The 27,493-nt window shown below is 37.6% G+C and overlaps 2 protein-coding genes across 2 annotated transcripts in view; one reads left to right on the forward strand and one right to left on the reverse strand.

Annotated features, from left to right (window-relative positions):
• Positions 1-36: 36 nt before the first annotated feature.
• Positions 37-11,152, reverse strand: LOC108676292. The gene is made up of 11 exons (XM_018164353.2): positions 11,101-11,152; positions 9,617-9,725; positions 8,572-8,676; positions 7,624-7,750; positions 7,105-7,241; positions 6,312-6,405; positions 3,248-3,477; positions 2,818-2,975; positions 2,085-2,225; positions 897-1,030; positions 37-162 (listed from the first exon to the last, which is right to left on the reverse strand). Coding segments are annotated over exons 1-11 (1,338 nt in total). The 5' UTR covers positions 11,103-11,152; the 3' UTR covers positions 37-61.
• A 1,928-nt stretch (positions 11,153-13,080) lies between these two features.
• LOC108676290 (dynein beta chain, ciliary-like) overlaps positions 13,081-27,493 on the forward strand; it is a 90,112-nt gene continuing 75,699 nt past the window's right edge. The window contains exons 1-18 of the mRNA XM_047881981.1: positions 13,081-13,140; positions 13,689-13,801; positions 14,771-14,949; positions 15,478-15,681; positions 16,451-16,647; positions 17,747-17,800; positions 17,899-18,097; positions 18,974-19,058; positions 20,256-20,324; positions 20,949-21,091; positions 21,844-21,938; positions 22,340-22,576; positions 22,841-23,024; positions 23,709-23,819; positions 24,730-24,796; positions 25,030-25,132; positions 25,683-25,875; positions 26,515-26,645. Coding sequence (XP_047737937.1) covers positions 13,798-13,801; positions 14,771-14,949; positions 15,478-15,681; positions 16,451-16,647; positions 17,747-17,800; positions 17,899-18,097; positions 18,974-19,058; positions 20,256-20,324; positions 20,949-21,091; positions 21,844-21,938; positions 22,340-22,576; positions 22,841-23,024; positions 23,709-23,819; positions 24,730-24,796; positions 25,030-25,132; positions 25,683-25,875; positions 26,515-26,645 — 2,255 coding nt within the window. The 5' untranslated portion in view covers positions 13,081-13,140; positions 13,689-13,797. The remainder of the gene's footprint in view (positions 13,141-13,688; positions 13,802-14,770; positions 14,950-15,477; positions 15,682-16,450; positions 16,648-17,746; positions 17,801-17,898; positions 18,098-18,973; positions 19,059-20,255; positions 20,325-20,948; positions 21,092-21,843; positions 21,939-22,339; positions 22,577-22,840; positions 23,025-23,708; positions 23,820-24,729; positions 24,797-25,029; positions 25,133-25,682; positions 25,876-26,514; positions 26,646-27,493) is intronic.

The raw sequence follows: 27,493 nt of genomic DNA on the forward strand, positions 1-27,493 counted from the left end.
CAACTCGGGATGTGCTTGGGTTAATGAATCGATTTGGAGAACGCATATGTACTTGTACTCATCAAGGAGCATACGTGTACACGTATAGCTGGCCAGCGCTGTAGCCTGCAACGATAATCTCCTCGTATCCGTCGTTATCGATGTCGCCATGCGCCATTTTGCCTGTTAGTGGTAAAATCATTCTGTAGAGAACTATAGGAGGTGAACTTACACAAATAAGCACTTTGATGCTATACGGTTATTGGCTTATTGCTGGAAATGAAAATTTTAATTTGTGTCTTGAATTACAATTGCTTTCCTCATGATAGAGTGATTTCATGATTTCAGGGTCATAAAAATTCGAAAAAACGACATTTCATAAAAAAGTGTGCAGTAATTTTTTTATGAAGTATTCGTTCGGTTATTCATGAGGCCTACTGTCGAATGACAGCTGCGAGCCATTTTTATTCTGTCCCAAAAGTTATGTATGTAGTTATTGGAACATGACAATACAAGAGGCCATGGTGTTATTTTTCATGCCATGTGTATAATATAATGAGTTGACAATCGGTTTCGTCTATGCCATGGCTTGGCCTGGATTGTAGTGGAACGCATAATTATTCCCTTACCCACTGCTTGTGGTGTCCATGGTGTCGAAAAGGATGTTCTGTCGGCATAGGTCCAGTCGTTGCAGACTTTGATGTCGTGGGACGAATAATTCGTCACTCACCCACTGTGGTGTCCATGGTGTCGGCGAGGATGTTCTTGCGGTATGTCCAGTCGTTACAGACCTTGGTGCCCTGAGATAAAGGTTCCGTCTCTCACCCACGGTGGTGTTCAGGGTGTCGACAGAGATGTTCTTGCGGTAGGTCCAGTCGTTGTCGACTTTGATGTCGTTATAAGAATTAGTCACTCACCCACTGTGGTGTCCAGGGTGTCGACGAGGATGTTCTTGCGGTAGGTCCAGTCATCGCGGACCTCGGTGTCAGGATAAAGAATGTACATGCGACCGTCGTCGTCTCCCGACAGCAGGATCCATGGCTTGTGCGGTCTGCAATAAATTTAAATTGATAATTTTGTTAAACTATCTTTGATATCTGGAAGTTTTATTTATTGGGGGATATAACGAACTTAACATATGTCACTGAATGAATGTGCATTGTTATGCCTACAACAGTTTTTAATTCTATCGTCAAGAAACGTGAACCTTGGGTGAACTCCAGTATGACAATGTATTTTTGATTATAAATAACCTACATCCATTTGTGGCATGAGTAAGGTTTGCTCTGAGTGATTGATTAAAGGTTACGATAGGATACTCCAGAATTGAGAAGTACGTAGTTTAGAGGTAAAGCTCGTATGGTGCTAACTTGCTGTTGTGTAACAATTCACAGTAAAAATGAAACAGTCTACAATGCTAAGAGACTTTTTTAGACTGACGTTGAGGCATTTAACGTTTTACCCAGACGTACAGACATTATACGCCATATGAATGCAATTGCACAGAAATTCTACGGATTATGCAGACGTGGAGACGTAATTCGGTTGACAAGTTTCATTGAATTGTCTTCTGAGATCACTTTGATGATTAGTTCAAATTTACTGAAAGATATGAATGAATATCTGGGAAGATATGGTAAAGAACATTCACTGCCTGGTCAGTTTCCAACATATTCAACATCCCGTAATAATATAAACGGGCTATTGAACTTGGTTAGCGTGATATTTTCATATGGTGGTAATGTCATATATCCACAGAAGTTAAATTAATGCTTCTTTATATTGATATAATTCTTGCTACTCATCAGAATGTTGGAGTTGATTTACAAACAAGCTTAATATATACGTTTTATCTGATAACGATAAGACCTGACTCACAATCCATCAGTTCCAAGTTCATTTCAGCCAAATTGAATAGCAGCACATTTTTACGTGCACTGCAATTGTAATTGAGTTACCCTTATACTGACAACTAACAGCAACAAGGAAATAATTACCAATAATACGTTGCGCAATAATAATATGTTATGCAATTCCACATATACTAAATACTCAACATATATGTGCACTTGTGTACATCGTAGAGAGTTTCAATCCATACTTACAAGCCATCAGTTTCAAGTTCGTTGGCATAGGCAGCGCTGGGGTAGTAAGTTTTGGGCGTACCTGGCGACATGCTCTGTCCACCTACTATTGGGTTAGGTATGAAGTTGTCTGCAACGACCACGCTCGCGAAGTCATCAGTTCTGTAGCGGTAAGGACATATTAAAATTAGTTATACTAAGTTTCATTCGGAGGTAAATCAAATAAACCTTTATAATCAATAAACCTAAACCATTAAACCTTTTTAGACTTGGTACATTGTCAATGTCACAAATATAAACTGTATTGGACATAATAACCTTGAATTATGCGATGCATGTCTAAATTCAATTAGGTTTGAAACAAAGTATAGGATAGACTTCATAAGTTTTAAAGATTTAATTTCAAACTAATTTTGCGGTGGATATTTCAATTTATTACTGTGAATGAAACTAAGGATACATGTGGTGCAGTGAATGAAGCGAGTGATTATAGCTAAAATTGTAAACCATTCAGCACTGAAACACCTACCGTACATGGTGGTATTCAGTTTGGATCCGAATCAGTACGTGCATTTTAGTTTTCTATCGAATAAATATACTTATTTATTCTCTTGGAGTGCTATGCGTATTATAATTTATAATAACGCTGCACGTGGCATATATGCATTTGAAGGAGACCTTATAGGATGAAATTTAGCGTTTTTTAATGAGTCAAGCAAAACAATTGAGAGGGACTTTAACCGGGTCTCCGGACCTGAAGTCGGCGGGGAAGAAGTAAACGGTAACTTGTCCCAGTCCCACGTCGGTTTTGTACTCAGTCGACATGATTTCCAGAGTGCCATCTCTGTTGAAGTCGTCGATGAGAACATCGAAGGTTTGCCCGGCGGTCGGGTTAATGACTCTGTAGTTGATCTGAAATTAGTACATTAAAATAATTCTTTTATTCATGAATGTTTGAACGGTGACTCCGGTCAGGGAAAACAACGGTAAAACGGAGGAAGTCAGTAACATTAAATTTTGTTTGGCTCAATCCGTGGCAGCAAATAGAATATCTTAATGCATCGAGCACGACCAACTTATCAGCACCTTAGTGTGTTGCTATCAGTCATAGCACTGTTCCTTATTGATTAAACTAAACGAGATTGTTGCCTTAGACTGTTAATGAAAGTGATCAAGATTGTTACCATTGATGGGTCGGTCCAGTCGTTGTCGGGACTGTCAGTCCACAAGATGCTTAGTCGCTGCTCGAAGAACTCTCCCAAGACGATGCAGTCGTAGTCGCGGCCTCCAGCGCTGAGCGTGACGGGGGCGAAATGTACGTCACCACCCGCGCTTGAAATGACGTGTTCCGGCCACCCCTCGCTAAAGCCCGTGCCCGTGTTCTCGTAGTACATGACATCGTGCAGCACTTGGCCTGCGAAATAATTGAAAAATAATTGAGTGGGCAGGGGTGAGTGCAACCAATGTGGCAGGGTTGCCCAGTGGTTACAGTTCAGAGTACCAGGATTGAGTTAAGAGGTGCGGGTTTAACCCCAGCCCTGTGTGCCAGTTTCTGGTTAGAATTCGGCAAGGAGGCCGGTCGGTTAGGCAAAGCAAAACTGAGGCAGCGAGTTGAGTGTTCGAGACCACAACAAGCTGTAAATGTTCTGCGATGTTAAGGATCGGCGACAGGCCTACGGCCTAATAAATGCTTAAGCCGCTACATACCAGTCGTACTTTTTATCACACTGGGTAGTAATGAGCAGGGACTGCGTGTCGACTAGACAGAGAACTATTATCAAAATTATTGGTGTCCACATATTCGTCGTTACGTGCATAATGTACACTCTGTAGACCATATATCTAAATAGAAGTAATGTTATTTACATGGTAGTCAATACATAAGTCAATGGATGACATTTACTTATTAAGGGATTAGCTGACATGAGGTGATATCTTGTTAACGAGGCCTAAATGGGAATTATGAATGCACAGCGTTTTGGTCGAGTAATAACCACAGAGCAGACTTCGATGTTAGTGACCTCGGACTCTAACATGAACTTGGTCAGGCTGCGTTCAGGTCCATATGTCGCCTGGAACTCCCTAAGACTTTCTAATAGAGCTATAATTTCCTCTTTTTACAAAGTCGTACCTTTTACGTATGAAAATCAATACGTGAAAATCCATGGTTTCCAAAAAGCACCTTCCATTTCCTTCTATCAAAGTAGTGTCTTTCACGATTGCAAATCACTGCTTTTCTATTCGTTTTCGCCAAGGCATGATTCCTTTCATAGCTGCAAATCACCTTTATTGCCCTTTTACAAAATACTAATTTTAAAAGCTATAAAGTACCGCCCTTAATTTCTCCTTTTTGCAAAGTCGTGCTTTTGCGGTTGAAAATTACCATCTTCTATTTATTAAATTACAGGGTCCGCCATATTTATAGCAATGGATGTTTTCTATATAAAAATAAATTGGTTTCTAGGAGACTTTTCTTTTATAATGAAGCTTAATATCATCTATTAATTCATCTATTTTATATTGCAGAAGTCTAAGGTGTCTAAATATACTATTAGGCCTACTTATGGCAGTAGATAGAAATGCAATTGTAACCCTTCATGAAAAGGGCGAGAGTAATTCAGTCATTGCAAAACAAGCTACAAATTCGTCGTGAAACTGTGTGGAGGGTGGTAAAAAATTCAAGGAAACTGGTGAAGCATGCAATCGACCTGGTCAAGGAAGGAAACGAAGTGTCCGCACAAAACAATTGGTAAAAAACACGAGGGAGAAGTTAAGGAGAAACCCACGTAGCTCAGCTGCAAAGTTGGCTGCAGAAGCAGGAGTCAGTCCGACATCAATGTGTATAGAGTCCTCAAAGATGACCTCAAAACCTCCCCTTACAAAATGCAAACAAGGCATGAACTAACAGACCGTCATGAACGAATGAGGCTCGAAAGATGCCAGCACATTCTGGATCTCATTGAGGATGGCACGCTCCCAACTTGGTGTTCAGTTTGGAGTTTGGAGTCGGGATGGATCTGTGGCAACCATATATAACAGCAACACGTCAAAATCCCATGTCCGTGATGGTTTGGGTCGCGTTAACCACCACTGGGAGGCCCCCACTCGTTTTTGTCCCCTCAGGAGTGAAATTGAACAGTCAGCGATACATTTCGGACATTTTGGAAGCTGTGTTGTTACATTAGGCCCGTAAACACTTCAACGGCTCAACACGGAGTTTCTCAAACATGACCCAAAAGTGAATTCAGAGTCACATCCCAGCGCTCATTAGCCAAAAATGAATGGCCCTCTAGAAGCCCTGATTTGAATCGTCTCGACTTTTCTGTATGGGCTATTTTAGGGAGTAGGGTCTGCAGAACACCTCATGATTTTTTGGATAGTTTAGAGTCTAAATTGACACGTGAATGGGACTTGTTTCCTCAAGAAATGCTGCGTGTCTCCTGTGAAGCTTTCCCGCGTAGATTGGAGGCCGTCATTAAAAATAAGGGTGGTCATATTGAAATATGTCTGAGAATTGTTTAGGTAATTCTTGGCTACTAGCTCATCCAATAAAAAAAACAATGCACCTGTTTGTTTCATTGAGAAATAACGAAAAACATGCGTTGCCATAAATATGGCGGACCCTGTAGTAGTATGAGTGAAATTCATATGGTAAAGTATTGAAAAGTATTAATCAGTGAAGTATTAATAAGCGCAATGTCGATTTTCCCAATATTAAGTTTATTGTTTAGTGATCTACGGTCAAAAGTTTTATGGGTAGCTGTATAATAGTATGTATTTGGTACCATTATGTTTACTTGTTATTATCCCAGTATCATTTAATAAAGTCATGTGCCGCCTTTCTCGCCTGTCCTCTTTGTCACCTGCAAAGCTGTTCAGCTTGTATGGGCATTCACTAGGATTTTTTTGTCATTTATTTGATCTTGTTGTTCATTCGTTGCGTGTTGCGTACTTCTATGTGACGAAAGAATAAAGAATTACAGTAAAGAGTCATAGGACTATTGAATAAGTGAGATGCTGTTATTCGTTATCTTTGCATTTGTGTTGAACCTGGAACGATGACAATATAGTTAAATTCAGATAATCAAAATTTAAGCAATGAGTTGAGTGTTTGATAATCGAAGCGCTGCTGTAAAAAATTCTACAAGGTTCAGAATCGAAGCTAGTTCAATCTTCAATGCTGACACCGCTATTGTTTTAATCATTATCATCAACATAACGAGATCGAATATTAGCACTAAATCCCACCAACAAGAGGAAGATGGAAGCGTGCAGTGAGGGCATCAAGATCTCCGTCGTTGTCCATGTCTTTCCATAGGCAACGGTGATACGACCAGTCTTCCTGTAGGCACAAACGTAAAAAATATAAAAACGGAAATTCGGTCATATAGTTTCTACAACTCTATTCTTATGCTTTTTTATCTACTACGTGCAAAAAATGAACGACATCAATTCCAGTACAAAATACCTCATATTATCAGAAGTATGCAAGTTAATGCAAAATAATGTTATTCGGAACAGCTTTTAAGAACCTGTCCTCTCAGCATCATATTTAGATCTTTGGTCAGGCATAGCGACGTATCAAGACAAAATGCGATCCAGTATAAAACTCTCATCGCATACACGAGCAACATTTCGACTTAGACTTTTACTTCAATAACCATACGCCAGATTTTATTAGATGACCTCTTGGGCTTGATATAGCTCGTCAGAAAGCTTTACACTAGAACCACTAACTGATTTTACAGGAACACAATTTTTATTTACATTAAAATTCACCTGTTTTATTTACATTAAAATTCACCTGTTGAAAGAATAGAAACCTATTATCTTTATTTTATAATTGCTAACTGAGTTTCAGCCATGTCGAAGCGCAGCTTAGTTATACGTGCATTGCCATAATAATTGAGTTACCCGCACACTGACAACGGGACAGCAACAAGTAAATAAAATACGTCACGCAGTTCCGCATATACTCGTAATAATACTCAACATAGTTGAGCACTTGTGTACATCGTAACCGAGTTCAAGGAATACTGACGGTGTCGCTGCTGGCGATGTTGTAAGGTCCCAGCGGAGGTTCCTTCGTCGTGTCGTAAAGCTGCAGCTGCCCGTCGGTCTTGCCTGTCACCAGAAAACCGGAGGTCCAAACGATGCCCTCTGCCCCCGCTACCGAGCCTGCACTCATCCAAGTGAGGGAATCAGATTAATTGGCCAGAAAGACTTAATGATAATATAATTCATATCCCCATTGGTAAGTTGGATCAACTTAATCATTTATACTAATTTTGGAATTCAGTTTTGGGAAAAAAATCTTAAAAAAAATAAATGTGGTTGTTAAGCTTCGAAGAACATAATAAAGATTTTTTCGAGTATACATGGTGATCTATGCTATAATGATGTTATAACAATGATATAATAATGAAATATATTGTCTAAAAATGACATATCAACAGACAGCAGGTGGTGATATTATGACATATCAACAGACAGCAGGTGGAGAATTGCAGTAATGTTACCAAAATACCGAGCGTTGTATGAAGATAATACATGAACTGACTGGGCAGGTAGTCGGGGTTGTTAGGCCAGTACGCAGAGACGTCGAGCACCTCGATGTTGTTGCGGCCCCAGTCTGCCACCGTGTCCAGGAACCGACCAGGCGACCTCATGTAGTACTTCTCATCGTACTGCATGGTTCTTGTTGTTATTTATCATGTGTTATGTTATGTATCATGTGTTTTTATTTCATGTAGTACTTCTCATCGTACTGCATGGTTCTTGTTGTTATTTATCATGTATTATGTTATGTATCATGTGTTTTTATTTCATGTTGTACTTCTCATCGTACTGCATGGTTCTTGTTGTTATTTATAATGTGTTATGTTATGAATTATGCGTTTTCATTTCCTGTAGTAATTCTCATCGTACTGCATGATTCATCTTGTTATGTATCATGTACAATTATTTCAATGTTGCTACGTATCACATGATATTTATTCCCATTACAACTGTTATCTGTATCTAAATTTTCTCTTAAGTTTATGCACTGATCCCTATTTCTATCAGTATTTGAGACATTGAAAAGAAGCTTCAATAGAATGATATGAGTGCATCACTGCATCGTAATTTATGCATATCTAATCAAAATGCTTAGATTTATATATACAATTATTTAGGATACCACCAGTTCTTCCGTGCTCTGTTATTGATTTGGACATAACATTGAAGCAATATAATAGACTCGCACATTGAAACGCTAATATGAAGCTATGCACAGATTTTTTTCCTACTTGTTTTGTTCACATGTTAACGAAATATTCTGCAAAAATTTATGTATCTTAAATAATATGTCGTTCAGTATAATTGTTATTTCGTACAAATTACCTATACATATAGAAATAATTTGTGCTCACTCACGTGACAGTCTGATGAACATTAATTGAACGTATTTTTTCGAAATTATCCGTATAAATGCGGGTTGATAATGTATTATTAAAAAATTTGTTACCTGGCCTACTGTGGCTGGGTCAAATCTGGAAATGTAGAGCGTCCATCTATCTTCATATTCAAGGGAATCGTCTTCACTGAAGTACAGCTCCATGAAGGCTGCATGCTGGAGATACGTAAATCACATCAAAAGTTATTCGCACTATCTTCTACCATGGTAACTTGCTAAAAAAATTATTGCATTAATTCAAAATTTTAGCTGCCCACGTAATAGATATTAGAAGAAATGTGTTGTCAGTAATTCAAAAGTTCTTTCAGCCGATTCACCCATGAACTGAATGCTCGGCAATATTCGGCATTATTGCGGCAGCTTGTGTGGTGCCCTTTAACTTGCGATGAGTACTAATAATATTATTATATATTGCCAAACTTCTGGGAGATTTTGTTACTTAAATCCTAGTCCCTCACTACTTAAACCATAGTTCCTCGCTTCTTAAATCCTAGTACCTCGTTTCTTAAAACATAGTTCCTCGCTACATGAATCTTAGTCCCTTGTTACTTAAAACATAGTTCCTCGCTACTTAAATCCTAGTCCCTCGCTGCTTAAACCCTAGTTCCTCGATTCTTAAATTCTAGTCCCTCTTTAAATTAAAACATAGTTCCTAGCTACTTAAATCCTAGTCCCTAGCTACTTAAACCATAGTTCTTCGCTTCTGAAATCCTAGTATTATACCTCGTTACTTAAAACATAGTTCCTCGCTACTTGAACCATAGTCCCTCGCTACTTAAATCAAATCCCCTCGCTACCTAAACCATAGTTCCTCGCTACTCAAATCATAGTTCCTCGCTACCTAAACCATACTTCCTCGCTACTTAAACCATAGTCCCTCGCTACATAAACCGTAGTCCCTAGCTACTTAAATATTAGTCCCTTGCTACTAAAACCATTGTCCCTCGCTACTCAAACCATTGTCCCTCGCTACTCAAACCTTAGTCCTTCGCAACTTAAACCATATTATCTCGTTAATTAGACCATTTTAATCAGTCCCCCACGAAGAGTGACTCGTAGGGGACCATATCCCTCACAAGTGACCAAGACTCAATACCCTGAGGTTGGTCTGGCCGAGGAAGCGAGGCTGCCAGTCTGGCCGCGTGTCTTGCGCCACCGCGAGGCTGGCGAGGGCGGCCGCCAGCAGAACAACCGCCGATGATCGCCTGATGCGGCATAAATTTAAATTTTTATTTGGGCAGAACAATGTTTATTTTTTTCCCCGGGAATGAAAAGTTGATGGTTTTAATAATTGATGCTGGTTAGCAGCACAATTTTAAATGTTTCTATGGGCAGAACAATGTTTCTTTTTTCAGCGGCAATGAAAAGTTGATGGTTTTAATAAATGATGCTGGTTAGCAGCACAATTTTAAATGTTTCTATGGGGCAGAACAATGTTTCTTTTTTCCCCGGGAATGAAAAGTTGATGGTTTTAATAATTGATGCTGGTTAGCAGCACAATTTTAAATGTTTCTATGGGCAGAACAATGTTTCTTTTTTCAGCGGCAATGAAAAGTTGATGGTTTTAATAAATGATGCTGGTTAGCAGCACAATTTTAAATGTTTCTATGGGCAGAACAATGTTTCATTTTCCCCGGCAATGAAAAGTTGATGGTTTTAATAATTGATGCTGGTTTGTAGCAAAATTTTAAATGTTTTTATGGGCAGAAGAATGTTTCTTTTTTTTCCCCGGCAATGAAAAGTTGATGGTTTTAATAAATGATGCTGGTTAGCAGCACAATTTTAAATGTTTCTATGGGCAGAACAATGTTTCATTTGTCACAGGACAATGAAGGGTTAGTGACTTTAATAATTAATGCTGGTTTGGTTGAAATTTGATTTTGCGACAGCGTAGGCGTATGAGTATCAATTATTAATACATAATAAATTTTAAATATCGCAGGCACAATGCAGCTAGCTGACCATTGTTTGTAATTGAGAATAGTAATAAAATTGTAGTAATTTGGGCCTATTATAGGATTTATAAACAATCATAATAGGATTTTGTTTTGAAACAAAATATCATGCAAGTCAGTTTCTTGGCGCGTATATAATGAATATTTCAGCAGTGACTTTTTCAGAACATTCGAGGCGCAATGTGACGTGGTAACGATTGGTTATTATCGTCATATTCGTAGAAGTGGTTAATTTATTACACCACACATTATATTGCCCTCCCAGTAAACAGATTTAATTTGACATAAGCTTTCGTGTCAATTTCATTCAATAAATCTTATTACATAACATGACCTCAACCCGGTCTCCAGTATCTGCGAAGTTACACAATCATTCATAATTAAAGCAATACCTTTACACGGATTTTGACCTGAAAAATACTCTTCATTACGAATTTCTATCTCATTTAGGGTCATCGATTTTAATTATAAATTAATCGCTAAACTTAGGATGGCGGGTTGAAAGTCCACGTTAAAAGCCCACGTTAAAAACAAGTAACGAGCGAAATTTGACGACGAATTTGTATATATTTATATATTTTTATCTGGATAGTTATGCAATATTGTTCATTACTGCTCCACTTACATTACGTTGGATGCCGTGTTGATGATGTAGTGCAGCTACAAGACCACCTGCTTAAATCACCGGCAAAGCGAGAAGGTTGGATGTCACCTGTTCGATTAGGAAAAATCTCAGCCGCTTTTGAGACAATATATTCGAGGCCAAGAGTTGACAGTTATTTGCATTATTTATTCAAAGTGAATACAGTTTCCTAGACAGATATTAGTAGAGATGAGATTATTGATGGTGTAGAGAGTGTACAAGAATTTACTGTGTAGCATTTTAAGTATTTCGTTTACCATTTGCGTTAATAAAATTCAGAAAAATTGTTGTAGATCCCTTCTTATCAACAATTTTTTTCTATGGAATAGAATAGAAGTGTCGGAAGAATATAGAATAGAAAAGTGTATTTTCATAGAAGCGTCGGCTATGTGAGCTGATGAAAAACTCTTACTGCAGCTGACATTTCACATCGACAGATACGATGTCAGCGTGACGCGATGTGGATAATGTAACGTCTGAACTGCGTCATCTGTGTGGCGTTTTATGCTCAGATAAACATTATTATATAATAATGGTTTCTGCCAACAAAAATTGCATGATATAGGAAAAAATCTGATTTTGGCAAACAAAAAACTTGAATTAACTGTTGTATTAGTAGTGTACGGGTGCAAAGAGACAAACAGAAATAAATCTTCCCCTTTTTTTCTCTGCTAAAAAGGCTTCCCGGAAATGCATTACCGTTCTTACCAGAGTCTGTTCAAGTCACTCCGATTCACGTTAAAAATTTAAATGAAATCAGTGCTCATTCTAAAGAAAAGAAGTAAAAATACAAATATGAAGAAAGCATCGAATAAATAAATAGTTCCAAAGTTTGTGTTCATACCAAGAATAAAATATATGTGTTAAAGTAGGTTGCAAACTTCGTAACATTTGCATTCCGGCACTTGAGATAAAACATTACCCGCTGCGACGTATATTTGGTCGCGCGTAGGTAGCATTTTTTTGGTATAGACCCGCTCACTGCATGGGCACCTAATTTGAGGCATATATAATCCGACGCTGCAGGGTAAGTTGTATCACGAGATATTGTAGCCGCGCCTCATGCGTCTTTAATTTTTGTACCGCGATTTTCCTTATAATTTTTTTGCGATCATTCAACAGTTATTCCTCATATTTGTTCTGTTAAATTTGTATCCATTTTTCGATTAATGTTTTTTTTTGCCTTTCGATTTTACTAGTATTTTCATTTAGAGAAAAAGTATGTTCTTGATCATCCGAAGCGCGTCACTTTCATTCTGTTAGTCGTGAAGCACAATTGCGCTTCACTGTTAGTGATTTTTTGTGAAAAGTGGTTATATTGTGACATGTAAATTTGTGCGTGATATTTGTGAATAGTTATATTGTGAGATCTAAATTTGTGCTGTAATATTTGTGAAGTGTAATTATTTTGTTTGGAATATTTAAAGTAAAGTATTATAGCCTTATCTTAAGTTTATTTATTATTTTTGTTTGTAGAATCTTATTGGTTAACTACGAACAATAGGTTCAGTACGAGCCATCCGCTGGGTTTATTTTGTGTTTATTCCGAGTTCACTCTAGTTCACTTTATGTTTATCTTGTGTTCTCATCGGTGACTTCCTGTCTATGAACGTATGAAGTGCTAAAAAACCTCCAAGTTCACTTCCCTGCACGCCCGGGCACGGTTTAAGTTTGGTTGTCTGACTGGCGCTGATGTAAGAGCGTTCGGAAGTCACCGTCGCGCTTACAATATGATTGGATCATATTCTGATTATCACAGCTATATGCGAACAAGGTATTGCTCTTCAAAATTTGGGTAGCAATGCCGTTCTCTGTTTTAGGATCAATCGCCTGTTCTCACTCTTGGCTCCTTAGCTCAGTGTCGCATTCCAACGTCGTCCAGAAATCGGTCTCCGGAATTTCTTAGAGTAGCGCCTGGATTTAGCTAATCTCGTTGTCATGACAACGAGCGTCTGAGGCCCAAACCAAGACGTCTGTGTTGCCATGCCAACCAAACACTGAGATGACCTCTGCTATACCCAGGTATACGTATACCCTTCTTATTGGCTCGTGATCAAGATAAACGTGAAGGACATTTTCTTCCGGTTAAAATGTTGTATTAAGTACTGAAAACATATGGCATTTATAGAGATTGAAAATTGATATTCAGTTTATAGAGATTGAAAATTGATATTCAGATGTTGCTCTGGTTGTATGAGTAATTAGCGTAATAAATGCTTAAATTGAACGCTAGGATAATTTTTTGAGCATTTGGAATGGATTTGCATGAGTTTGGCAAGGCCTTCGCGAGTCTCCCTTCCAGAATTCAGAAAGTCATATATAACCGCAAATGTCTGAGTTTTTCGTACAAAAACTTGCATTTCTGAAAGGGCTTCCTAGAAATTTTCAGCAGTACTTCAAATTAATTCAAATGGGGGCGCTTAACGTACGCTTTTAAAATTTGTTCCTAACTTCACCGGAAATTTTATTTTATATTTCTTCACACTGTTACTTAATATGTGCATGGATCACTGAAAAACCTCATATATGGCTAACAAATGAAATATACTAATCATCAGTGATATTTACAGAAACGTTGTGTTTTGTGAAAGCAAGAAGGACTGCAGTTTGCAGCAGAAGTCGTAAAATTTCTTGGTACGGTGAAAACTTTCAAGTGAAAAGATGAGCAGCGGCTGAGTAATGGGTGAGTAAAGCAGACCAATTCAATTCAAAAATCTCAATTTTTAATCACTTTTATATAAAAAAATAGGCAAATCAACAATAAATAACATGATAAGGAAGGAATGCTAACATGACTAAAAAAATATTAGTAGAATGAATCGTACGCTAATAATTTTATTAGTGGAAAAAATAAGTTGAGTAACTAAATACCGAGTGTAATTAACCATAAATGTAAAAATCAACTCCAAAATTTAAAACGCTCATAACATTAATTGCTACAAATACTACGATAAAGATACTTTCTTTCTACGTTAGTTTAATTAATTATGCCTGTATATTTCATATGAACTAATCATGTTTTTTAAATATTATCAAATAATATTCTCTTTACTACGAATTAGCTAGTATGTCTTTTATACTGGTATTGTTCTTACTACTTAGGACTGATTCCTTGCTTACTTCACTAATTCAATGAGATTTCCTTCTCAAATTTAATATGAGATTTTTTTTTGCCGTAAAAATTTTTAAGGTATAACTCTGGATGGAATTTTCTCCTTCTCACGAATCAATTCTCATGATTGGTGGATCTGAATAAATCGGTTAAATTTATTCTGATTTAATGTGAGAAAATGCTTTCATTCACAAGCAATCTTTACAGGAAATATTCTACTGCACTTGTTCACGGCACATGATAATTATTCAGGACAGTTTCATTATTGCAAACTCAATGAAGGAAATCTCCATCAAAATTTTTTTTTCACTGTATTACATCTACGGTCTCCAGCGCCAAAAATTTAATTCTTCATTTCCACATAAGCAATAGATAGAACTTTTCCCCAGCAAATAAGCAGATTACTCCGTTCATGTTTTTTTCAGAAAGACTGTTTTTCTTTCTTCATTTCCGAATATAAGTAGTTTGTGACTTCTATTAACGAAATCAATATGCATGTATCGTTTATTTTTGAATTGAATATTTCCTCTGACTTGGCAGCGGCAGCGGCAGCAGCAGCAGCAGCGGCAGCAGCAGCTGAGGAGCGCGAGGACTGGAGCCTCGTAGGCGACTACTGCAACAAGTCCTTGCGGCTGAAGGCGGACCGATGGCAGCGAGCCGTACAACACCCCGACACCAGCGAGCCTGTGCTGCACTTCCTTGATGGCGACCAGACCGAGGTCAGTTATAACTAGAATAGTTGTTATGTGTATAGTAGTATTGTATATAGTTAGTGTAGTACCGAAATAATGAAGGCTCAATAGCTGCAGGAAGGGGGGAGGGGTTCAATGGCTGTGGGAGAGGGGGATGGTTGTACTTGATATGCGTATAGTAGGATAGTGTATAGGTAGTATGGTACCGTATATACTATAGTATAGTTCTATCGGCGTTGATGAGTAAGCCAAGTTTGGCCTCTCGCCGATGCTCGTAATGCTCATGACTTGTCTTCCGGAGCTCTGAGAACTGTTTTTTTCACCAGTTGCCAGTTATGCTCATGATTTTCTATACAATAGGTAATACGCTAGGAACCTAGGCCGTATATTTTCTTAATACCAGCGAATATACGTGTTCCATGCAGAATAAGCTGCAAATCAGCCATAATAAAATATCATAAAATTTATCCGTCATCCGTCGCATTAAGATGACAACTGTCATCCTAGTCCGTTCTCACTGTTGCAATCAATATTTATTCTTCACTATTTCTACAGCTGATAGTGAGTCAGAATGCATGTAACCAACTAGTTGCGGGACAAGAAGTACCATCAGGTCTTCGCAGTAAGGCTGTCTACTTCGTGAAGACCAAAGACCCGCTACTGAAGAGAACTGAAGACGATGCCAACGTCAGGGATGGAGTCATTTTTGGGGACATTTCTCCCCAGCCTCTTGACCAGCTATCCACCCTCATCGAAGAGGTGAATGATATCCGTTTGCGTCTTAGTTTCTGTTACTAACTGGTAGTAGAATAATCGATTATCGGAAAACTGCACTCGGATTATTCAACATGCTTATTTAAAATTTGCTATTTTACTGATTTATTTAGTTCAGTAATGCATCTTCATTCAATAATTCTGCCGTTTATTACATTCTAAGTTTTTGCTACCAAATTTTCTGCTCTGCATACGATATCACAAAACTCGTAGACGAAGAGCAGTTATAGGTACTTGCAACCTTTGAGTTCAGGTGGCAGGTGATTATTTTCAGGTGGCTGGTAGGTGACTATTTTCAGGTGGTAGGTGACTTTGTTCAGGTGGTAGGTGACTATGTTCAGGTGGTAGGTGACTATGTTCAGGTGGTAGGTGACTATGTTCAGGTGGTAGGTGACTATGTTCCTTGCACTTATTATTAACGTATTAAAAAACGGTAAATGATACTATTTATACTGCTACATATTAGGAGATGCAATTGTGTAAACATGGCACGCTTTGAATACTTGATTGAACGCGATGATTGCACCGATCCCCCAAGTGTTATACGATCATAAAACGTTAGAGCGCCTTTTATAAGATAAAATACAGATGACTATTCTTATTACTGTAGCCACTTATTGTGGTCAATATTAGTGGTACACAGGGGTAACCAAAGGAACGCAACATCATTCCGGGAGTGCTATTAATCACAATAACATTGGAAATCACTGAAATAGATCACTAAAATTCGTTGATTTGTCTGCGGTTGTTGCAGGTGATAATCCCAATTTTGGAGAACCCGGCAAACCGCACCGACTGGCCCGACATGGTGCAGGAGGATATCAGCAACCAGCTCTACCAGCTTAGGGGTACCGTCTACAGAATGTGGGGGCACCTCCGAGGGCAGACTCTACTGCCCCTGCCCTTTGGCATGGAGCAGCTAGAGAGAGCAGAGCGCACTGCTCTCACTACGTGAGCCGCCAACAATATAGTAGCTTTAAATTGCTGGGGAAATTTTGGGTAAAGTATTTAGATGAGATAATTACATGGGTAAGCTATTGCAGAGGTTTTTCTGTCAACTTTAATTCAGTAAAAGATTAACTACACGGAATATTAAGAAATACATTTCAAATTTTCAAAGATCACACGGATTATTCAAAGATTTGTTAGAACGTTTGAATGTTGGCGTTTACTTCTACATTGTCGTATTTAATCTGAGAATATTTGGCATTCAAACTATCCAACGCATCACGTATAAAAAATCATGTATTACTACCAAAAGTACATGCACAATTGTGCAGTATAGCTGCCATATTCCTCTAAAGCTGGTTTATTACATTTTTTTGTCATGCTCCAATAAAACTGGTTTATTAACGTATTTTAGCGCACTTTCTCATTTCTGGAACAAATGCACTATTGTGCTCGCCATATGTCCGTCTCTCTGTCTGTCCGTACGTCCGTGACCTCAAGTTTTCGTCGACGAGAAAATGCGCTCTCTGTCACTCACTGCAGTGAGTACATTTTTTGAAAATATGAAAAAATATAACTCACTGCAGTGAGTTATATGTTTTTGTCATGCTCTTCTAAAAGTGGTTTATTAGCGTATTTATTTTGTCATGCTCTTCTAAAACTGTTTTATTAATGCAGTTTTTTGTCATGCTCTTCTAAAACTGTTTTATTAACGTATTTTTTTGTCATGCTCCTCTAAAACTAGTTTATTAACGTATTTCTTTTTTTATGCTCTTCTAAAAGGGGTTTATTAACGTATTTTTTGTCATGCTCCTCTAAAACTGGTTTATTAACGTATTTTTTTGTCATGCTCCTCTAAAACTGGTTTATTAACGTATTTTTTGTCATAGTCTTCTGAAACTGGTTTATTAACGTAGTTTTTTGTCATGCTCCTCTAAAAACTGTTTTATTAACGTATTTTTTTGTGATGCTCTTCTAAAACTTGTTTATTAACGTATTTTTTGTGATGCTCCTCTAAAACTGGTTTATTGACGTATTTTTTGTCATGCTCTTCTGAAACTGCTTTACTAACGTATTGTTTATTCTCTTCGTCTTCCTGAAGGGGCGAGATGACAGACTCGCAGCTGAAGAGCGCCATCGAGGGCGTGGTGATCAAGTCATACATTAAAGTACATGCACAGTTGTGCAGTAAAGCTGCTATGCTCTACTAAAACTAGTTTATTAACACATTTTATTTTCTTCGTCTTCCTGAAGGGGCGAGATGACAGACTCGCAGCTGAAGAGCGCCATCGAGGGCGTCGTCATCAAGTGGGTGGCGCAGATCGAGGAGGTCGTGACGGAAGACAGCGACCGCCTGCCATGTGAGCACCCAGTGCCTGCTGATGAGCTCAAGTTCTGGAAGCTGCGACGCAAGAACCTCAGCCACATCGCTCGACAACTCGCTGATAAAAAGGTTAATTTATTCGGAAATTATTCATAACCTGTTAGAATTTTTTTAATTAAACTCTGTACAATAATTTTTTAATCGTGCTATTTTGGAATCGAACCTGAATACTGATAAAAAGGTTAATTTATTCGGAAATTATTCTTTATTACTTATAATTTTATAATTAAACTCTGTACAATAATTTTTTTAATCGTGCTATTTTGGAATCGAACCTGATCACTGATAAAAAGGTTAATTTATTCGGATATTATTCTTTATTTCTTAAAATTTTGTGTTTAAATCCTGTACAATAATTTTTTTAATCGTACTATTTTGTAATCGAACCTGATCACTGTAATCAGCGATCGGATTCAGATTAAGTGAAATCTGCGTTGATATTTAAATGTTCGTACGTGATGATTGGTGTAAATCTGTAATTATAATTTATCTTAAACTCTAAATCGTTTATCTTAAGTATCCATTGTTTGATTTGTTTGCATGCGAAAGTGAAATTTTAATTATATAACTTGAACACGTAATTGAAGAACAATATCATTCCTATAGGACTTAGGGAACGATGGAGGCAGAATGTTTCGTTTAATTTAGCACCCTATGACAAAATATAACATCGCTCAAATGTTTGACCTTTATTGGCATGATTTATTAAATAAGTATTAGTAATTGGTGAGTATCTAAGCCGTGACATTTTCGTGAGAGCGATAGCGATGGCTATCATTGACCTTCTTACTTAATTTACAGTAGAACTTTCAATTATCAAACTTGTATTTCAATTTTCTTCTGACCGAGAAATGACTAGAAAATCAGCCTATAGACCTGCTTGAAAATTTTTATACGCCATTCCTCTCATTAAATATAGTGCAAATATGGTGCTCTGGCGAGCAGGTGAAAATGATGGCCAATATCCTGGAGGCGACGGAGTCTGCTTACTTCCCAGCCTTCCAGCGCATGACTCGCAGCGTTACTTTAGGTGAGCTTGGCGGACTTCGACGTGAGGGACGACGGGTGGTGGTGACCTGTAGGCCTAAGCTAAGGCTTTTAACGAAGTTTTTGGGATATGTTTTAAGGCGAATTTTCGGGCGTTGTTGAGTATTGGTTGGTACTGGGGCAGAGTTTTGGGGCGAAGTATTGGGGGCGAAGTATTGGGGTGATGTATTGGGGCAAAGTATTGGGGCAAAGTATTGGGGCAAAGTATTGGGGCAAAGTATTGACAGAGTATTGGGACAAAGTATTGGGGCAAACTATCGGAGCAAAGTATTGGAGCAAAGTATTGGGACAGAGTATTGGGGCAAAGTATTGGGGCAGATCTTCTTTTCGGGGTGTCTACACTGGGTAGACTTAAAGCCACAGGTCGACCTCGAGGACGGCCGTTGGGCCTGAGAGCCTGTATTGTGTTTAAATTCTTCTAAGTAGGTAACCACTGAATTCTTGTTTATAGTAGGTCAGTGGACTATTGGGGCAGAGTATTGGGGCAGAGTATTGGGGCAGAGTATTGGGGCAGAGTATTGGGGGCAGAGTATTGGGGCAGAGTATTGTGGCAGAGTATTGGGGCAAAGTATTGGGGCGAAGTTTTCGGGGCGAATTATTGAGGCGAAGTATTGGGGCTTGAAATAAAAATAATTGTGCCTCGTTCAAATAATTTAGGACTTTTCTGCTCATATGCAACCCGTAAATAAGACTCGTAATTTCATACGTTATCACCAACGCCATTTTTCGAGAGCAAAATTGAAAAATAATAGGGTTCGTGTAGGAGATCAACGAAACCCCAACTAGATCATTTGTTAGCATGCAATTAATGCTTAAAATTGCGTCATAATCTCTTCAAAATTTTCTTCCTGTAGGGTTTCTTACATTATAAACATTTTTTGAACTGAAATCTGATACGCTTCGACGAAATTAATTGAAATATTTTCCTATTTTCCATCCAAAAACACTAGGAGTAAATTCACCAATAAGTTGATATGTTTGAATAATCAATCTAAAAAATATTATAAATTCCGGACAAACTAGTTCTGTCCTATAAAAGTGGTTTAGAAAGACCGTGTGCTTTTTTAAGTTGGTGTATACTTGTATATTTCGTCATGAGGGAATTGAAAAATATTATTTAAATATTGAAGGACAACATTTAAGCTGCTTTAATTATTGTGTTTCCACCACACTTCTGCAGGAGTGAAGGAAGCAAAGGAGATCGTCCTAAACCTGGGTCCAATAATCCCCATGCTGGACAGCCTTGCAGGTATGATAACATTTCCTGACATTTCTTGTGCTATGAAAATTTTACTGTTCAACGCACATTGCTTGTTTTTTCTTTCGATTGCTTATTCGTAGGTTTTCTTCAAAAACATTATTTTCGTAACTACTTCCAGTCTTTTTTATTAATGCGCAACGGTCATTAACTAATACCACAGTCATTATAAACGATTAATGAGCAACGATAATTAACTAATACAACAGTCATGATAAGCGATTGATGCGTAACGATTATTTACTTATACAACAGTCGTTAAGTGATGAATGCGTAAAGGTCATGAAGATCACATCAGTCATTAAATATTACATTCTATTCTTATATGAGGCAATCTGACTCATCCATACTTGGAAAGATGTTTTCTACATTGAATTGTTCATAATTTATTATTACATTGTAATATGTAATATTTAATATTACATTATATTATTTATTTGTAATATTTAATATTATAGTGTAATGCATTATGAGTCTATGTAACTCTTATACGTAGGCGACAAGATATTATCTTTCGTTGAATATTGCATTTTATCTGCATATGAGACGACGTGGTACCGAATGCAAGGTAAAAAAATGTTCTCTACATAATATTTTTAATAATAAATTCTTCAGGAAACGAGTTGCCCGACGCCATGCCCCACGTGGCGCCCCTGCTGCACACCATCTGCCTGCTGTGGAGCGGCTCGCCCTGCTACAGGAAGGGAGACAGGATCGTCACCCTCTTCAGGGAGATCACCAACCTCCTCATCACCATGGCGAGTCTCGGGGCTTATTGTAGCTAAAATTCGTGTATTACAAATACTGATATTTAGGGATTATAGATACTAACTTTGAAAGATTACAGATACTAATATTCAATGATTATTGATACTAAAATAGAGTTATTACGGATACAAACATTCAATGATTACTGATGCTAAAATAGAGGGCTTACAGACACTAACATTCAATGATTACTGATACTTAAATAGAGGGATTACAGATACTAACATTCAATGATTACTGATACTTAAATAGAGGGATTACAGATACTAACATTCAATGATTACTGATACTAAAATAGATAGATTACAGATACTAACATTCAATGATTACTGATACTTAAATAGATGGATTACAGATGCTAACATTCAATGATTACTGATACTAAAATAGATGGATTACAGATACTAACATTCAATGATTACTGATACTAAAATAGATGGATTACAGAACATTCGGGAATTATAAATATTACCATTTAGGGATTACTATATACATATAACATTCAGGAAGTTCATGATACTAATATCATAGGATCAAAAATACTAACAATGAAATTTTTCAGAAATTTCAGTTTTGTTGATTACTTCATGGAAGGCGCAGCACAAACGAAATCCCGATCGCTTCCGTTCGTCTCGAGTATCTTAGTGCTAAAGCATTATTTATTAATTTATTTTTAAGGATTCATCCGGAAATGTTAAACAACGCCACTGCAGACATGATTGATGTTATTTCTGGCACTCAGGGTCGAGCATACATCGGATCAGTTGGTTTCCAAGCCGAGACACAAGAACCTCTGCAGCGAATAAATGCTTGCGTCTCAGCGTTTGAGCAGTTCAGGTGAAGCTTGTTGATGCTAATACCAAGATAAAAATTTTAAAATTTCTGTCTCAATTGAGTATGGAAAAAATAATTGGAGTTATTCGTCTGGCTTGAATTCAAAGCGGAATTCTTCCTGATTTCTAGCACTGCCTTTAATGACAGAAGAACAAACGGTTATTATAGATAGATTTACCCCTTAGGTATTGAAGCCGAAGATACTTTTTGAATTAGTCATGCATCTTACTTTGTGAAACGTTTATAAACCAGCAGCCATATGTAACGTAATATTATTATCCGTGTACATGAAAGAACTCAAAGAACTCATCAACTTGATCAAAATTATTTACATATAAATATAAACGTTTAAATTAAATTATTCATATATAAATATAAACATTTAAAATATAAAAACATTTCAGGACTTTGTTCAGCGAATACCAGGCTAAGGTTCCGAGTTATTTCCATGCTGATCACAAACCCATGACATGGGAGTTCCATCCCACCCACGCCTTCTGTCGGCTGGACGCCTTCGTCGTCCGTCTTTTGGACATCAAGGAAATCTTTTCCACCGCCAAGGAGTTCCTCAAGATTGAAAGAATTGAATTCGGCGGCGCTAAAGGCAGAGAACTGGGACTAAAGTTATCGGCTGTCTTCAGGTGAATAAAGATAGCCGAGTTGTGTCATTAAGTAGGTACTTCAAATATTTATTAATGCTTCCTATTTGAAAATAATATGTTAGCGTAGTCTTAAACGTAGAAATAACCTCAGTCTTAAAACGTAGAAAGATAAGTTTATTGATGAAGAGAGAATTTAAATTATTTATCTCGATCAGTTCGTTTTGTCGTACGAGGCTTTAAAATCTCATATCGCGGACTCTGATGCATGACCCCACAATATTATTTATTTTTACATCATTCAAGTGAGTTCAACGAAGCGTACTCGGCGTTTTCGATCCGTACGTACGACTGCCTGGACCCCGACGAGCTCGAGTTCGTCGTCGGTCACCGACAGTTTACGCTCAAAGTCATGGAGCTGGAGCAGCGCATGAGTCTCATCGTGGAGCAGGCCTTCAACGACACGGCGACTCCTACAGCCTTCTTGACGGTTTGACTGCCTTCGTGAATTGTGTCTTGATTGCCTTAGTAGATGGTGCTTTGACTGCCTTAGAAGATGGTGCCCAGATTGCCTTAGTAGATGGTGCCTTGACTGCCTGCGTAGATATGGTGCCTTGACTGCCTTGGAAGATGGTGCCCAGATTGCCTTAGTAGATGGTGCCTTGACTGCCTGCGTAGATATGGTGCCTTGATTGCCTTCGTAGATGCTGCCTTGATTGCCTTCGTGGATGGTGTCTTAATTGCCTTCGTAGAGGGTGCCTTGATTTCCTTAGTAGATGGTGCCTTGACTGCCTGCGTAGATATGGTGCCTTGACTGCCTTAGAAGATGGGGCCTTGATTGCCTTAGTAGATGGTGTCTTGACTGCCTTAGTGAATGATGTCTTGATTGCCTTAATAGATGGTGCATTGATTGCCATAATTGATCGTGCCTTGATTGCCATAACTGATAGCGCCTTGACTGTCATAATTAACGGTGCCGCGATTACTCTAGATATTGAGCGTGTTTGCTCTGAATAATGATTTTCTTAATTGATATCGCCTTGATAGTTTTGATTCATAATATCTTGATTGCTTGTATTGCAGGAGGCTTGTGTTGCAGGTGGTGCAGGAGGCTTGTGTTGCAGGTGGTGCAGGAGGCTTGTGTTGCAGGTGGTGCAGGTGGCTTGTGTTGCAGGTGGTGCAGCTGCTAGGCAGTGTGGTGGAGCGGCCAGCTCTGAGGACGCAGTACGCAGCGTCGCTGCCGCGTCTACTGCTGCTCGTCAAGCACGACCTGCTGGCACTCAAGGTGCTAAGTGGTTCAATCGTACATAATTTTATAGGAGGGCTGTATGAAACAAACGACTATTAGTGGGATAGACTGATATTAGCAGAGAAGTAAAGGACAAATTATTTCCATTTAAGAGATGCGATTTTTCGAAAAAAAGTGATTGTTTTGATAAGTATCCATGTCGATAACGAATTAATTTTGACGAAAAAAATTCAAATCGACGTTATTTCAGTTCGGATGCGTGGTGGGAATAATCCTCATAATTATGATTGAATATGTAACGAGAAAGTTTCAAAGCTGTGTTGTTAGGCAACACTGAATAATTGTTGGGATAAATTTAATGTCGATGAGACAGACTGTGAAAGGTTTTATGTTAGATTCTTCTTCAGATAATGGATTGTTATGGTTGAAAAATATCATAATATGAAATAATTGATATCAAATATGATTGATATCAATTGATATATTGGTATCAAATCTACATAGCCAGTTGGTAATACTGCAAGCATGAAATCAACCTACAAAAAACGTGTGAGCATTCGATTTCTCTATAGTTAGAAAGAGGAGTTAAAGTTAGATTAAGGGAATTTTGAAGGAATTCATTGTATGCGAGATTATCATAATTTTTCGTGAAATTTTCTTTGAAAAATGTAATCAAAATAACTAATTAATTTAAAAGTATTGAATTCTTCAACATGTGGTTATTCAAAAGAAAACTAATATATGTCTAAATGAACATTGCAGCACGCTGAAAAAATAAATCAAATAATAAATTATTTATAAATTTGTTATTGCCTAGAAATCACGAAGTTTCATTGGAATATTTCACAATTACTTAATGGTGCACAATTTTCTGATTAGACTGTAGTATGAGTTTAATAAATAATGTAAAAATTAGGGAGGCTAATGGATAAATTCGTGCCTACAGAGTGCGTTTGAGACTTGGATTGACCAGAGATTCCGTGACGAAAGTCCAATTGAAGGCGATGAGGCAGGTAAGATCTCAATGTTATCTTAATTAAAATTTATTTGTAGTAAATAGAAAGAAAATATCTTCCCTTGGCGACCAGTAACTTTTTAAAAATTCTATGCAACTGATTAAATATAATATAATTGCCAACCTACTTCCAAACAATGAAACCAATCAGCGTTAATATGAAGAGTTAATTTATTTAACTACTACATAAATTCTGTCTTGTCTTAGAAGTCATTTTGATCTTCCATGCAGAGCATCGTTTCCAGCCACGTCACACCGGCGGCCTGCAAACGCTCTACGAGATGGAGAGTCGCTTGGCTAATGTCTTCGAGAAATTCTCTGCCCTCCAGCATCCGTGAGTGTATAACAATTACATGTTAGACATGGCGCTTCTTTATGTCTTTCTTCGGTTGTGCAAAAATATGTATATTCGTTTGAAAAAATTTAAATACATGTTCGAATTTAGAGCATCTGTTCTTATTAATAATAGTTCAACACTGCACTGATCGCAAATAAAGATAATCTTTGAGTTATGCGAACCTCTTTTTCTCTAATACTACAGATATTTTTTTACAGCTGGATGTGGGCTTGTCCAACCCATGTTTAGAATAGAGCTCAAATTCAATTTGAATTAAACTTAATAATTTTATTTTCGAATCAAATTTGCGCATACCAAACCGTTAGCTTTCAATTTTTTTAATCTTCCTTACCTGGATGGCAAGCCGGACGATTTAACTATAGAGCAGAAAAAATGTCACCCTTGACAATATCTTGAAATATTCTGGAATGCATATGGATAATTTTCGCACAAGTGCATCCACACGAGGACATATTTCCAGTGCTAGGATTCTAACGCACAAAAACATGCTCACAAACTTTCACAAATATGAATATTTGGTCACAAGGCTGGTCAAAGGGGAAGAAGGTTCGAGTCTCGTGCGTCAATGGCAAGACCTCGTCGCAAAACTGTCGGCATCGCGGGCGGAAATTTTACAGCGCTGGACAGCCGTCGCCACCACTGACCTCTCCGAGCTCCTCAAGCTGCCTGTCATAAAGCGGATGGGAGATTCCACCCTGCAAGCCAACTTCAGCCAAAAAGTAAACTTTATACATCGAAATAATTTCTCTGAGGAAGTATAAAAAATGTAATATTCGAAGTATTTGTCTTCCAATTTTGGTGATTTTTATTCTCTATCATGCGAGTTACTGGGATGAATAACTATAATAATTTTAAATTTAAAAAACTGTTTATGTTAGAAATAAAAACTATTTCAACGTACGGATTTCGTCCCAAAACTGATTGATTTGAATTATGATTTTTCCAATTTTTAACTCACTGCAAATGCTGACTTTGTTTTTTAACAATTAATGAGCCTATAACGAATACGCCTAATAAATTAACCATTTGTATGGGTAACTTTTTAACAAGGTAAGCAGCCATGTGTATTGAACCCAGAAAGCAAATAATTTTATTCAGAGCTTAGCATGAACCATTTTTAATTAATTTATGATTTTTTATCAAAACCTGAAAAATATTTGAGATTGAATACGCGGCCTCATGTTTTAGATCTTGAATGAATATATTGTAAATTTTTTAATCTTACTTAGTTTGAGTGAGTGCTTACAATTTACGTTAGTATATATATGGTAACACATCATGTTGATCTCCAAAACATATTTACATATCTTTATAATTAATGAATAATATTTTTAATGTATAAATAAACTTATTTTCAGGTAATAGATGCACTTCAGGAACTACAATTCGCATGGCTCGCTGAACCCGACAGCGCTGACGCTGCCAGACTCTACCAGCAGCGGGACAAGCTCTGGCAGTGCCTGGCTACGCTGCAGCAAGCTACGCTCTGGTAACCGTTACCATTATCATAAACCATTACCTATACAATTGCCTCTAACATTACCAATACCAATATTATTGTCCTTACATTACCAATACAATTGTCTTTTCCATTACCATTACCAAAACAATTGTCTTTCCCGTTACCATTACCAATAACAATTGTCTTTCCCGTTACCATTACCAATATAATTGTCTTTGCCGTTACCATTACCAATACAATTGTCTTTTCCATTACCATTACCAAAACAATTGTCTTTCCCGTTACCATTACCAATATAATTGTCTTTGCCGTTACCATTACCAATACAATTGTCTTTTCCATTACCATTACCAATACAATTGTCTTTACCGTTACCATCACCAATACAATTGCCTTTACCGTTACCATTACCAATACAATTGCCTTTTCCGTTAACATTACCAATACAATTGCCTTTACCGTTACCATTACCAGTGCAATTGTCTTTACCGTTACCATTACCAATACAATTGTCTTTTCCGTTAACGTTACCAATAAATTGTCTTTACCATTGCCATTGTTATTGTCTTTAGCATCACTATCACCTTTAAATACGTAGAGAATTTCTTATTCTGAAACTAATCATGGTGCGGTGAGAAACATTCCGATAACATATTTTATTAGAGTTTCATCTTATTTTGAAACGTTGACGAAAAAGCGAAAGTGCAATTATTGAAGTGTGTAATTGCTTCAGAAGCGAGGGAAATCTTTAACTTTAATGGGATCTTGGGATCTTTTTGGGATTTTTAATGGGATCCACGCACAGTTTTTCCGCGCCAGCCAGCAGTGGAGGAAAAAGGCTTGGTTTTGTAATATTGTTTTAAATTTATTAAAAA

The sequence above is a fragment of the Hyalella azteca genome, unplaced genomic scaffold (genome assembly GCF_000764305.2).
Source record: "Hyalella azteca isolate HAZT.00-mixed unplaced genomic scaffold, Hazt_2.0.2 contig9352, whole genome shotgun sequence".
Classification (NCBI taxonomy): Eukaryota; Metazoa; Arthropoda; class Malacostraca; order Amphipoda; family Hyalellidae; genus Hyalella; species Hyalella azteca.